General features: G+C 68.4%; 1 protein-coding gene across 1 annotated transcript; it reads right to left on the bottom strand.

Annotated features, from left to right (window-relative positions):
- Positions 1 to 653: 653 nt before the first annotated feature.
- On the bottom strand, positions 654 to 12,277 carry KLHL30 (kelch like family member 30). Its single transcript, XM_025463619.3, has 8 exons — positions 11,730 to 12,277; positions 9,131 to 9,955; positions 7,677 to 7,812; positions 5,848 to 5,934; positions 5,200 to 5,355; positions 4,282 to 4,470; positions 3,436 to 3,581; positions 654 to 2,128 (listed from the first exon to the last, which is right to left on the bottom strand). Exons 2-8 carry the CDS (start codon positions 9,902 to 9,904, stop codon positions 1,877 to 1,879), a joined length of 1,740 nt encoding a protein of 579 aa, XP_025319404.3. The 5' UTR covers positions 9,905 to 9,955; positions 11,730 to 12,277; the 3' UTR covers positions 654 to 1,876.
- Positions 12,278 to 13,706: the final 1,429 nt, after the last annotated feature.

Below are 13,706 nucleotides of genomic sequence, written 5' to 3'. Positions count from 1 at the left end.
TGCTCCCTGCCAATGGCCTGCTCTCTCCCTCTGATTCTGGTTGGGTCTGGCCAGCGGGAGCCACCAGCAGGGGACTGGGGGGCAGGAAAGAGTGAGGTTGGGGCATCTGCTCTGCTACATCGTCCCCACTGGGCCGCAGGTGACGGGGGCACAGGCTGTGTTCCTTTAGCAAAGGCCCCAGATCCTTGCACCCTCTCCCTCCAGCTCTCCGGAGGCTGTGGCCACTCCTTCCCACACAGAAGGGCAGGGGGCTGGTGACAGCTCCCCACTGTCGTTGCGTTCCCCACTGGGAGCCTCTTGAGCCCTGCTGAATTCTTGCCCCCCGCCCACACCTTGGAAGAGCCCCTTTGTTAGACTGTCCTCCGTTACTCAATTTCACGGGTCATCTGCTTCCTTCTGGGACCCCATAGGGTATGATGGGGCTGACCCGGGTGCCCCTGAATAGGGGCGGCTCAGCCGATCAGACGAGGGGCAGTTTGGCACCCAAAGGTGAGGAGCAGGCCCTGGAGTGGGATGTGCTTCCCCACCCCAGGCACTGCCCCCGCCCCCCGTTGCCAGGAGGTGTGCAGGAGCAGAGGCAGGCCATAGTCTAGAACACCACCCTTTAACTACCCATTCGCGATTAAAAAAAAGAAGTCCATTGACACATCGGGTCTTTTGAAACGGTATTTGGCCGAGTCCCTTCAATAACTGTTTAGCAAACGTTGCAGAGATGTCCGGACGGAAAGATTCGAGGATCCCGGGAACCATCACCTTCATTTTCATCCACTCCACCCGCTGACCAGGCGGCCTCAGATCTGGGGCTCTTGCTCCTTTGGAAGCAGCCCCCCGGGAGGCCCTGCTCTAGGCCCTGGGGGGTGGGAGGGGGAGGCAAATTCAATTCTCCCACAAGAAAGGGGCAAAAGGAGGCAGGTCTGTGACAAGGTGGCTGTGGAGGGACCCAGGGACTCCTTCCTCAGAATGCAGGATGTCAGCCTGCACTCTGGTCCCCAGGAGGCTTCGAAGAAGAGCCTTCAAGAGAGGAAACTCAGTCCAGAGGGACGGGGAGGTCCCGAGCACAAGCAGGGCCAGGGCCGGAGGCGGACTGGACCTAGGACCCCCGACTGGAGCCCGTGTCCCTGACGCAGCTCGCAGCAGCCGGTGAGAGCCCCTCGGTGGGAGGCCTCGTTACGGACCCTGAGAAGGAGCAGGGGCGCTGAACCGGGTCCACGTGGGACCCCAGTCAGACTCGGGGGCTCTGGGGCAGACGCGAGGCACCCAGAGTCCCGCCGCGTGCTGGCAGGAGGAGCCCCCTGGGCGCACCCCTCGCTTAGGCGGCCACGGGGAGCGAAGCACCAACAAGAGGCCTCCCCAGAAGCCGCAGCAGGACCCCCTCCGCTCCCCTCGAGGGCCTGCGCTGGGCACTTCCACTGTCGCCTTGGAGAAGCAGGGGAACTCCTGGCCGGGGAGCACCCCCTCTGCTCACCCTGGGTCCCCTCAACCCCCACATAGGCAGCGCCCCCTCTCCTGGCCCCGCCCCGCCTCCTCCCTTCCCGGGGCCTGGGGACGTGCAGCCTGAGGGGTCACACAGCTGTGGACCAGGCAGGCCCAGGGGCCCGGGCCGGCGCACCCCGGGACCTTGGCTGTGTGCTGCAAGTCCTTCAGGAGCCCCGAGGGGACACACGCCGGGGACGGCCACCATTGGAGAGCACAGGGTCCTGCAGCGCTCGGCCCAGGCCCCTGGGCTCCTGCCCGACGTCAGAGGGCCTGGGCCGGAGCCCGAGCCTCCCGGCGCGGTGAGCGCAGTGGCTGTGGGCACCCGGGCGGCTTCCCTGGCGTCCCAGGGGGCCGGGCCCAGCCCGACCAGACACGGGTCGGGGCGCAGCCAGGCCCCCGCTCAGTGCTCCTGGGCCGGGCCGAAGGGCTGCGTCCACCTGAACACGTCCAGGAAGACGGTGCAGGCCCCGTGGTAGAGCCAGAGGCGCGGCAGGGAGCCGTGGCGGGTCCAGGCGTCGCGCCCGGGGTCGTAGGCTTCCATCTCCACGTGGTAGTCGCCGTCCATGCCCTGCCAGCGGCCGCCCGTCACGTACAGCGCGTCGCCCAGCGGCACCAGCGCGCCGTTCTCGTGCAGGCTGTGCAGCGACTGCACCTGCGGGTGGGCCGTGGTCAGGGCCCCGTGGGGCGGCGGCGGGGGGTGGGGTGGGGCTCTGGTGGGGCACAGGGACGCCCTGCGGGGACGCGGGGACGCCGGGACTCCTGCCACCTGGGAGCTCAGCCAGGCTCCCTGTGCCTGCCCTGCTAGTGGGAAGAGCCCGCTGCGCTCCTCTCCGGCCCACAACCCCAGGACGCTGCTCCAGGCCCCGTGGCCTCTTAGGCCCCAGTTCACTGGTGGGGGAAGCCGGGGTGTCAGGCGGGGCGAGGGGGACATGGAAGCCTGAGCCTGGAGCTGCATCCCCGGGCGGGTTCTGGGCAGGGCCTCTCTGGGACGGGACAGGTGTGGCCGCAGCTCTGACCCCAACCCCCCCAAACACACAGACACGAGGGGCCGCTGGGGCCCTGGGACCTTCACTTGGCCCCCGTACCTCTTACCTCAGCCCTGGCCTCAGAGGTGCCCTGGGCGGGGCCTGTGAGGTGAGAGCCAGAGGCCAGACAGGTGTGGGCCCTCCTGGAAGAGCCCGGTGTGCGTGGGAAGGAGGAGGCCCGGCGGTGGCCTCCACGTGAGGATGCTAACGGGCAGCCCACCCCCCGCCAGGCCTGCGGAGGGCAAAGCGGAGCCCGTCGTGGCTGCGATGCCCCCCGGAGCAGCGGCGTGGGCCCTGCAGAGGCCTGGCCATGGCCCAGCTGGGAGGGCCCAGAAAGAAAGTGCCCGCCTGGCAGGGGCCACCCTGCACCTGTTTTGTCCCTGTGATGGGGGCCTCCGGGCAGCTGAGTGCTGATGCCCGGGGACAGCTGCAGGCAGCAGGGTGGCAGGGGCCCTGCTCCTGGCCAGCCGGCCAGGGCCACCTCCTCAGGCCTCTAGGAATTAGAAATCTTAAGGCAGGTAGGGCAGCCCCAGGGTGTCGGGCTAGTGCTGAGGCCACCGCCATGGGCTCTGGGCACCATCCGTCCTCTCCCTGCGTGGCCACCCCCATGGGGCCTGGCCAACCAGGACAGAAGGGCCTTCTCAGCCACAGCTGTCCCCAAAGCACCCATGGCTCAGCCTGGGTTTGCTCCCAGAGAACAGCCCACCCCTGGGGTGCTGGGGACGAGCACCCCTGGGTACCAGGAGCCCTCGGTCCTTGGCTCTCCTGTCCTCACGGGGGCTCAGCCCAGGCCCTGGGCCTCAGCAAGCCCTTCACTGTCGGCTCCCGTGGTGACACCCCCAGCCCCCAGCGTCCCCAGGGCCTCTCTGCTCTGCAGTGTCAGGAGTCCTGGGCGGGAGGTGGTGTCGCCCTGGGAGGCGAGCCTGACACCGACCTTCTGCCACAGGTTGGCCCCGGGGTCATACACGTAGACCTTCTTGGTGTTATCGCCAACCAGGTAGAGTGCTCCCTGCAGCGCGGCACAGCGCGGCGACGACAGGTACTTGGGGAGGAAGGGCGAGGCGATCACGCTCCATGCATCTGCGGGGACACGGCACGGGGCCCACCTTCACCAGGGGGCTTGGACAGCTCAGGTGGCTACGGGCCCCACCGGCCCTGGGGACCCTTACACCCACCCTGCAAAATGGGTTCTACGGTCATGTCCCCCATCCTAGGGATGAGGGGGTGAGGGGCAGGGCCAGGAGGCCACTGAGCCACAGAGCCCAGCTGAGCCCTACCCGGGCCCGGGGCCCAGAGCCCAGGCGGGCGCCCACCAAGACCTGCAGGTCGGGGCCACTCCTCCGGGCCCGTGGGGCCAGGTCCAGGCAGACGCAGCAGCCAGGTGGCATTCAGGACCTGAGATGGGCTCCCCGTCACCTGCCCTGGGACTCTGCCTCCCGACCCCTGCACCCCGAGGCTGGGGGGGGCCGCGGCTCTGTGCCTGTGACCCACCCCCTGGGTCCCTGCCCCTGGGCTCCCGCCCCCCTCCCCTGCCTCATCCGCTCTGAGGCGGCTGCGGCCATCTGTAAGAGGCCTGTGACTGGCTGCTCCCTGCACCCCTGGGGCCACCCATCCCCGGGGCCCCCACCCGCCTGCCCGCTGAGTGGGACTGTGGGCTGCAAGGAGGGGTCAGGTGGGGGCCCGCGGCTCCCTGCCTTCAGCCCCTGCCGCTCGACCCCAAGCCACGGTAGCAGGGGCTGGTGGCCCTGCATGTCTGCGCCCCGGGGCCCATGTCCCCCACCTGTGACAGGGTTGTAGCATTGCAGAGCCAGCGCGTTGTACTTGCAGGCGCTGGAGCCCACCAGGTACAGCCTGGCCCGGCAGCTGGCCGCAGAGAAGTTGCTGACATACTTGAGGGCGGGGCTGGCGGGCGTCCAGGTGTCTGTGTAGGGGTCGTAGGTCTCCACCTCCACCACGTCCAGAGTGGTGCCTGCGGGGTTGGGGGGTCAGGGCTGCGAGGGGCCGAGGGGATGCTGGAGGTTGGGCTCAGGCCCCTGGGTGTCCGTGTCCTCTCCCGCTCTCGGGGCGGTCTCGGCAGCCATCGCGGGGGACGGGGCTGGCCGGGACAGGTGGGGCTCTTGGCAGTGGCCTCAAGGCCGGTCCGTCACCCACAGAGGCCTCGGCAAGCGCTTGCTCAGCCGGTCCTCTTGTTTTTCAGTATTTATCTAACTGGAAGGGTCCCCGGGGTGACTCCTTGCCACGGCTCTGGGGCGCAAGGGGGGACAAGGCGGGCTTCTGTGCTCAGGCTGGGGGTGCGACGGGAGCGGGGGGACAGTGGGGGGGGCCGTTGTGGGTCTCCTGCCCTCAGGGGCTTCACAGAGGGGGTGACCCTGAGCAGAAGGTTCTGGGGATGGGGGTGCTCGTCTCTGCTGGCAGCTCTAGGCTGCAGTGCGCCCCGCCATCGCTCTGTTTCCAGGATCCACGCTGGAGCTGGCTCTGGGGGCTCAAGCCCGAGCCTCCCCCCGGGATGCCCAGGTCGCAGGGGGCACAGCCCAGCTTACCGCCGACAGCGAGCTCCCGAGGGCAGCATGGGGAGCCGTGCCTCTGCGGCCCCCGAGGCCAGCGGGGCTCCCTGGTCCCCGGCAAGGCCATGGGCTGGGGAGGCTCCCAGGGGCTCCGGGAGCAGGAGGCCGCCGGCGCAGGCGGGGGGAGGCCTTACCTCCGATGGCATAGATCTCCCCGTTGAGCGCGGCGCTGGCGTGGTTGGTGCGGGCCTTCAGCATGGGTGCCACCGGCTTCCAGGCGGCCTCCTTCAGGGGGAAGCACCAGGCCTGGGTGGTTGACCAGCTGTCCGTCTTGCTGCCCCGGGAGCCCCCTGGAGAGAGAGTCTGTGCCCTCAGGTGCCCCCCAGCCCGGGCTCTCCAGGCTCGTCCTGCTGCCTCCCCCCCCGCCGGGTCCCCACGGTGCCAGACTCTGGGCCGGGGCAGGGTGGGGGGCTGTAGGTGGCACAGGGCAGCTGTGTGACCTGCCCTGTAAGCAAGGAGGACGGGATCGGTGGTTCCAGATCTTCACAGCGGCCGCTCTTTCCCCAACCAGACTTTCTATGGGCCCCCGAGCTCCAAGATACACTAGAGCAGAGGGAGCTCCCCCTGGGGGGCCCCGGGTGCAGGGGTGAGTCCGCCCTGGCTTTGTGCGCCACACAGAACGGGGGACGGTCCCCTGTGCCCACGTGTGCACCCGTGGATTTTAACTTTCTTTGTTTGCACATCACGGAAAAGTGTGGAAGGTTCCTGACGGAGCGGAAGGGGAGAGCGGAGTCTCGGGGTGCACTCTGGTCAGCTGCCCGACCGAGCCGCCGCCTGCGCACCTGTGACGTAGACGGTGTTGTTGAGCGCTGCCAGGGAGAAGCCCCACTTGTGGTAGTCGGGGAAGTCGGGGAGCGCCATCCACCTCTCTGGCCGGAAGAGACGGGCAGAGGGGTCAGGGTGGCCGAGCTCGCTGCCGGGGCGTCCCCTCGCCACCCCCACCCCCGGCGCCTCTTCCCGCTCGGTGGGCGCAGGGCTGTTCCCTCCCCGGGGGAGGGCCGAGGGGCGGGCTCGGCCGGCCGCAGGGTGGTGGGGGGACACCCTGGCTGCTCCACAAGCCCCCACCAGGCCTGGTGCGGCCTCCCGGCGCCCCCCACCCCACGCCGCCCCCGGAGCCCAGCACCCAGACTGGACACAGGACTGCACCCGGGCTGTGTGTGGAGGCCGCCCCTGCTCCGGGGACCGGGTCTCGCTCTGACCTGAGGGCAACCTCACTGACCCCCTGGGTTGGGTCCCACCGGCCAGACGGGGTAGCGGGTCAAAGGGCCTGACCTCTGGTCCCTAGTGGGTTAGAACACGGCCACCATTCGTTCATTCACTTCCCCACTCATCGTTCATTCCCTTGCCCTGAGCACCCTCTGCGCTGTGTGCTGGTGGGGGTGCCGGGGTCACCCAGGGTGCCGGGGGCCTTGCAGCACACACGGCGAGTCCAGACCCCAGCCCTCGAGTGCCGCTGTGTGGGCCCGGGGAACCCGGAGCCTCCGCCCGGTCCTCTGTGCAGGGGGTGGTTCCCACCTCACCGGGAGGCGGGGGGAGCATAGAAGAGGACCCACCCCTCCGTCATGGTCCCTGAGGACTACTGTCACTACGGCCACGGGCAGGGTCACACACCCACGTCGGGCCCAGCTTCAAGAAAGAGCTACGTGAGCCTAAGTTGAGACAAGAGATGAGCAAATGCTTTTCCGAGGAAACGGCCGCGTTTTGGGCGCTCAGGTCAGGCCTGAGGAAGACCCGGCGTGGGGCGGTCCCCTGGGGAGTGGCCGCGGACTGTTTACGACCGTCTTAGGACGTGCAGATCTCCGGGCCTTGCTGGGCACCTGCCCTCTGGGCAGGGACTGCATGTCCCCCTGACTCATGTGTGTGTCACCCCAGGGTGAGGCCTGCCCGGCCGTCACCAGGCCTTTGCCTGCCAGCGTGCCCCCTGCCGTCCTCCCCTCGGGCTTGGAGGGACAGCTGCTCCCGGGTCGAGCCAGCAGAGCTCATCACCTGACGTCAGCGCCCAAATCCCCTCGTCAGCCCCTGACCTGGGACAGCCGGCCTCGCGCGTCCTGGAACCCGCCAGCCGCTGACGCCACAGGGGTGGCTGGTGACTGGCCCGGGGGCCCCGGGGCACCAGCGGAGGCTCATCAGAGCTCCCGGAGGAGCTGCCAAGGGCCGACGTGGCCCTTCCAGAGACTCTGCTGCCCTCCTACACCCCCCTTTCCCGGGTGACCCTGCGGTGGGGCCCCAGTGTCCGTGGGGTCCTCCTCATTCCAGCCACGCGAGGAGCCCGTTCCACAGCGAGGATGACCTGCTGGAAGGCCGCGGCTGGGGGCTGTTGGAGCTGACCTCGTGCCCGGGCTCCTACCCTGCGGCCCACCTGCAGCCCCACTGCCTGTTGTCCCTGGGGTCAGGGTTCCCTGGGCACCCAGGGCGCTTTGGGCAGCAGACCCTCCAGGGCCCAGGAGGCCGAAGCTGGGGCCTCGGCTGGAGGGTGAGGGGCCCACAGAGCCCCGCTGCCCGCCTCCCCTCCCCGTGACGGCCTGCTCTCTGTGCTCGTCACTCCCTCCCCCTGCACAGGGGACAGGGGTGGCTCACGTGGGGCCGCGGGGACAGCGTGAGGGGTACTCACTGGCCTTGGTGTTGTAGAAGGCGAAGTTTCTGGGGTGAGGGGTGGGCTCCTCGGCGCCCTCCTCGTCCTCCTCCAGCGCCCGCCCGCCCACCACCACTAGGACCTCGTCCAGCTTCTGCGGGAGGACCAGCAGCGCCTGGGGGGCGGGGGCAGGAAGGCGGGGTTAGGGCGCAGGTGACTGCATCCCCCCCGCGAGGGGCCCTCGGTGCTCACAGGCCTCGGGGGCATTTTCTGAGGCAGGACTTCTGGGGGCAGCTGTGTTGGTGCACACACGTGGGGCGGTGGGAGCGTCTGTGCCCGTGTGTGTGTGAGCACATGTGTGTGAGCACCGTGGGGCCGGGGATGGTGGCAAGTGCTCAGGACCGGGGGAGATGGCGCAGCAGGTGCACGTGTGCCCCGAACCTGAGGGCCACTCCCTCCCAGCAGCCCCGCAGGCCTGCCAGAGGCGTTCCGGCACCCACTCGGGAGCCAACCCGACTCCGCCCCCGGTGCCTCCCCGGGGCCAGCATGCGGCTGCTGAGCTAGGATGACCCCGGCCGGGCGGGACATGCCGGAGGGTTCCCACCGGGTTGGTAAGGAGCCACTGCCCCGAGCTCCCGGGACCCCAGGGCTCCCCCACGTGCCTGCACAAGGTTGGACCTCCCACAGCCGCAACTCCAAGGGGTCCGCCTCGCGGGGACAGGGCCCCAAGCTGGCGCCAGCCCCAGGCCAGCCCGCTGTGCCCCGTGGCGCCTGACAGCAGCACCCGGTAGTACTTTGCCGCCACCCACCCCGAGCCTGGCCTGAGCCACAGCTTTGTCCGCAGACTTGACCCCTGAGGACTCCTCCAGAGTAAGGCCCCGAGCCGGCTGCCCAGCCACAGACGGATTCACTGGCTCTGTCACTCTCGGTCACATCCAGTGTGTCCAGAGCTGCCTGCCTGCCAGGCTCGCCGCCAGCAGATAGGAAATTGCACCCCATGAACGTTCAGGCAGCTTCCTAAGGGGCAGGTGGTGGCCTGCTGCCATGCCCATCTGTGCCTCTTCACCTGTGCACAAGCTGTGCCATCTTCCTGGATGGTTTTCCCTCCTGCCAAGCTCCTATTCCTCCTCTGGGGCCAGGCTGAGAAGCCGCCTCCTCCGGAGAGCCCTCCCAGACTGGCCACCCCTCCCGGGATGCCCCTAGCCCAGCTCTGGCCTTTCTCATGCTGCCCTCGGTCCACTTCCAGGTTTGTCCCCAGTGAGCTGTGGGCTCTGACCCGGGGTGGGAACAAGCGCTCCTGGGTTCCCCTTCCTCCCACGTCCAGGGTGTGGGACACACGGGAGCACAGGGGGTGAATCGCGATGCCCTCTCAGGTATCAGCCCAAGGCAGGTATAGTTGCAAGGCTCAGGGCCCCTTGGGGCCATGCGCTCTGTCCTCTCCATCCCCGTGCAGGGTGGGGCCTCCGGGGCTCCCCTCCGTGCCCCTCGCTCACCTCATCGTGGCCCTGGGACAGGGCCGCCCGGCACGCCTCTGACTCCTGGATCAGCGGCTCCGTGGCCAGCAGCTGCTGCACACAGGCCCTGGGCACGGCTTCCAGGCGCACCAGGCTGAGCAGCTCGGGGAGGTGGGCGGCCCGGCCCCGGGGGTCGTGGCGCACCCAGCGCAGCAGGGCCTCCAGCCGGCTCTGCTCCGGCTGCACCTGCAGCAGCTCGCTGGCCAGGCAGGTGGCCAGCCGGTCCTGGGGCAGCTCCAGGAACTCGTCCTCCTGCGCCACGGCCTCAAAGTTCTCCCGCAGGAAGGCCCAGGCCTTGGCAGCCACACCCAGCAGCCCCTGCTGCTCCCCGAACTCGCAGATGCCCAGGCAGTTGGTGGCGTCCAGCTGCTGCTGCAGGTAGCGGCCGCAGACCTTCTGCACGGCCGGGAAGTGGAGGCGTGCGGCCGTGCGCGTCAGGGCCTCCACGTTGCCCTGCGTGATGGTCAGCCGGCCCGTGTACACGAAGTCCACCAGCTGCCCCACCACGGCCGGCTCCACGTCCCGCAGCTCCACGCGCGCCGAGAAACTCTCGGCAAAGTCGCCCGCGAACATGGCGTGGAAGTAGGGGCTGCTCAGCGCCAGGAGGCCGCGGTGGCAGGGCAGCTCGCGGCCACCCACCAGCAGCGTGACGTCGGCCAGCTTGGGCTGAGAGCGCAGCCGCTGCAGGCCGTCCAGCATGTCCTGGGCGTGCGAGGGCAGGTGGAAGTCCAGGTCGTCCACGGTGCGCACCATGGCTGCGGCCGCCGCCGGCGTGGGGCCCTGCCGCCCACCTGCGCCCTGGTCCTGCGGAGACAGGAGGGAGGGTCAGCGGCGCAGCACACGGCTCATCAGCCCGAGTCGCCCATCCGTCCGGCCGTTTCCACCTTCAGCCAACACGGGCTGAGCATCGTGGATGTGGAAGCGCCCCGCCCGGCACCTCACCTCCCCCGCCCCTGGACCGGTGCGTTGGCTCCGCGTTAGTCTTACAGGAGGACGCTGAGGCTCAGAGAGGGCCAGAGACCTTCCCCCGGCCGGGCAACCAGGGCGGGACGAGGCCAGCTGGACCCCGCCAGGACTCTGGGCGATGCAGGACAGACCCCCTGGAGCGGGGATCCCTGTGGGCCCCACCTCCAAGTGGCTTCCTCTGCTCCCAGATCTGACCCTGCTGGGGAGGGTGATGAGGGCCTTTGAAAGCTTTCCCGCCCCACCGATCCTCACTCCCCACAGTTACATGGAGCCTGGGACTGCCGTGACCTTGCCGGGTGACCTTGGTCCCGGTTTCCTCAACTGCAGATCCAGAGGCTGGCGGGGGAAGGGGTCCTGTGGTCACAGCACTCCCCACGTCTCAAGGGGGACATGTGCTCTCCCCACCGGGCCTGTGAGACAACCGCACAGGCGGGGACTCCTAGGGTCCACGTAAAGGTGGGAAACATGAGCACAAAAGGCTCAAGTCACTAGTCCAAGGTCACGCAGTGAGGGAGTAGGGGAGCCAGGCTCGGGGTCCATGCACTGAACCCCCAGGTTACAGGGTGCAGGTTGGTAAAGGCAGTTGCAATGAAGGGGAACTTTCTGGAGAGCGATTTTGAATCAGTGTTCGTATCATCCGACTCAGCAAATCCACTGCTGGCTTATTTGATTACGTGCATCTTCGTTTCTGTCCTCCTGACGTTTCACCCCAAGAAAGCTGCCCCAAATTTCACCCCCGTTCTTACAACTGCAAAAAGGCTGCACCCCCGGGAAATGGTCTGTCCACCAGGGGGCGCCTTCCGGGGACATCAACGGGAAGGGGCCAGCGGGGCCTGGGAGAGCGAGGCGCTCGGTGGAATCAGTGTGGTCTAAGTAAGAAAGCCCCGTGCAGTGGAGCTGTGGGTGCCAAGGGGCAGGGGGGGCCCTGCTGAGCCTGGGGCCGAGGCGGGGGTGGGGGCCGGGCCCCTTCCCCCCCCCTACCCCCGGCGCCCCACCAGAGCGGAACGGACCCCAGGAGCCCAGCCAGGACAGGGCAGGTTGGGGCCCCGGGCCTGACCCCCTCCCGGGGAGGCCGCCGACAGATGAGCCCCCAGCCCCCGCGCCCGCGGCGTCACATTCCTGGCGCCCCCTGTGCCAGCTGCTAGAGCCTCGGGGGCTCCTGGGCAGAGTGTCCCACAGCTGCCCGCAGGGCCTCGGCCGCGCCTGCTGACACCTGCCCCCTGCGGTCCCAGTACGGACGGGGCGGGAGCTTCTGGAGTGTCTGAGCCTCGGCCTGGTTCTGGCCCAGGCCGGGAGTGAGCAGGGCCTGAGCAGACGGAACACAACCGGCCTGGAGCCAGCCGCGGCCACCGACTGGACGCTGGGGTCCTGGCTGTGGCTGGAGGGGTGGCCCGGCCTCCCCGCGCCCACCTCTGGGCCAGGACACCGGCGGGAGTGTGCCGGCTGAGCCCGCCCCGCACCCCGAGGGGCCCGGCTTGCCCAGGGCAGGGGCTGCGTCCCCAGCTGTAATCTCTGCACCCCGCGGCTATCCTGCCGTAACCCCCTGCTGCTCCTGCCCCAATTCCCACCTCCCGTTCCCCGGTGCCCACCCCCCGAGCCCCTGGGACCCTACCTCTCCGTCGGCCCCTGGACCTCTGAGAACTCAGGCCACGGAGGGCCTGCTGGGCTGGCCTGGGCTGGGCTGGGCCCCACGTGGGCACGGACAGAGGGTATTTTTAGCACCGTCTGCACTGGGAGGGAGGGGCTGCGGGGGCCGAGGTGCCGCTCCTCCCAGGCTGTCCTCCCAGGCTGTCCGCTCTGAAGGCCCACCCTGGCCCCATCAGGGAGGCCGAGGCCTCCGGGCCCCCAGGGACCAGGGCGGACACCGGGAGGCACTGGGGGGGGCTGTAGAGCCTGAGCTGGAGGCTCGGGGGCACGTGGAGGCCCAGCTCAGGGCCTGGTGTCCTGGCTTCTCTAAGGGTTCTTGCCAGGTACCCAAGTGGCCTTCCGTTCACCTGCCAACCGGGGAAAGGTGACTCTCACGGGGAAATGCAGGTTGGTGAGCAAAGGCTTTCGAAACTCGGGGTCCCTGAGGGCAGTGGGGACGTCTTTGGTGGTTAAAGCAGGCGCCCAGGGAGGTACGGAGGAGGCGTCCCTGAGGGCTTCAGCAGGCTGCTGACAGGGACCCTGGATCCAGAGGCTCCGGGTCACACCACGGCTTTGGCCTTGGGGCAGCCCTGGCGTCACCATTTGTCGTGGGAGCCAAAGGCGGCAAAGAAATGGGGTCATCTAAAAATACGGCCGCATTGGCCTGCAGCCTTGCTCCCCACGGCCACAGGGGAAGCCGTCCCACCTGGCGCTCGGCCACAGTGGCACCCAAGGCCCGATGCAACTGTCAGGGCCCAGCTTCCCGGCCAGGGGCCTGTGGGTGCACAGGAGCCCGCAGCCCGGGGAGGCCAGGGTGCTGGGATGTGGAGGCTCAGGGAGGCCGAGCCGGGCGGAGGCCTCGGCGGTCCCCGGGGATCGGCCCCACGCTGCCCCAGCACAGAGACACCCCGGCGGCTCCCGGGGAGACGGCCCCCCACCTGGCGAAGTTAGCTGATTTCCCCAGGGCATTAGGGTAGCACGACAGTGGCCCCGTCCTGCCAGCGTGGCCCTGAGGAGATGGGTGGAGCGGGGAGCCTCGGTCCCTGTTCTCACCACGGGCTCCGGGCGGTCACAGCTCGGTCTTACACGGATCACCCCCGCGGCCGACTAATCGATCACCAGTTGGCAAGGTGCTTCCGTTTCTGCTCGCTCATGCTTCCGGAGTCCGTGCGCCCTCCCCGGCCTGTCCCACTGAGTCACAGCCACCCCAACCCTTCCCAGCCTGCCCAGTTCACCCTAGCTCAGCCCAGTTCAGCCCAGTTCATCCTAGCTCAGCCCAGTTCAGTCTAGTTAAGTCCAGTTCAGCCCAGCCTAGTCCAGCCCAGCCCAACTCAGCCCAGTTCATCTCAGTTCATCCCCGTTCATCTTAGCTCAGCCCAGTTCATCCCAGTTCATCCTAGCTCAGCCCAGTTCAGCCCGGCCCAGTCCCGGCCCAGCACCGCCGCCCCCATTTCAGATAGTCCCAGGATCTCCCAGCCTCCAGCATCAGCCTCACGTGGGCGGGGGGAAGGGGGCTCATGGAGGTCTCCAGCTCCCACTCGGCCAGGACCACGGTGGGGAGGCCCTGGGGGGACCAGAGTCGTCCTTCCCGCCCCGCCCCTGTGCTTGTAGCCAGAACACGAAGCGCTAATGTGTACCCAGTGCAGGCGGGAGGCGAGAGGACAGGGTACTCTGCTGACAGGAACGCGGGAGAGGCCTAGCGCCTCCCATGACTCGTCAGTTTGGGAAACTCAAAACCAGGCGCTCAAAACACATCTTTATCCACAGATAGCTAACGAGTGGTGCAGTTTTTAAAAATACGCTGCTTAGGGACGCCTGGGTGGCTCAGCGGTAGAGCATCTGCCTTTGGCTCAGCGTGTGATCTGGGGTCCTGGGATTGAGTCCCGCATCGGGCTCCCTGCGTGGAGCCTTCTCCTCCCTCTGCCTGTGCCTCTGCCCCTCTCTCTCTCTCTCTCTCTCATGA

The sequence above is a fragment of the Canis lupus genome, chromosome 25 (assembly GCF_003254725.2).
Source record: "Canis lupus dingo isolate Sandy chromosome 25, ASM325472v2, whole genome shotgun sequence".
Lineage (NCBI taxonomy): Eukaryota > Metazoa > Chordata > Mammalia > Carnivora > Canidae > Canis > Canis lupus.
Note: the sequence above shows the minus strand (reverse complement) of the source record. Positions and strands in the feature narration are given on the sequence as shown.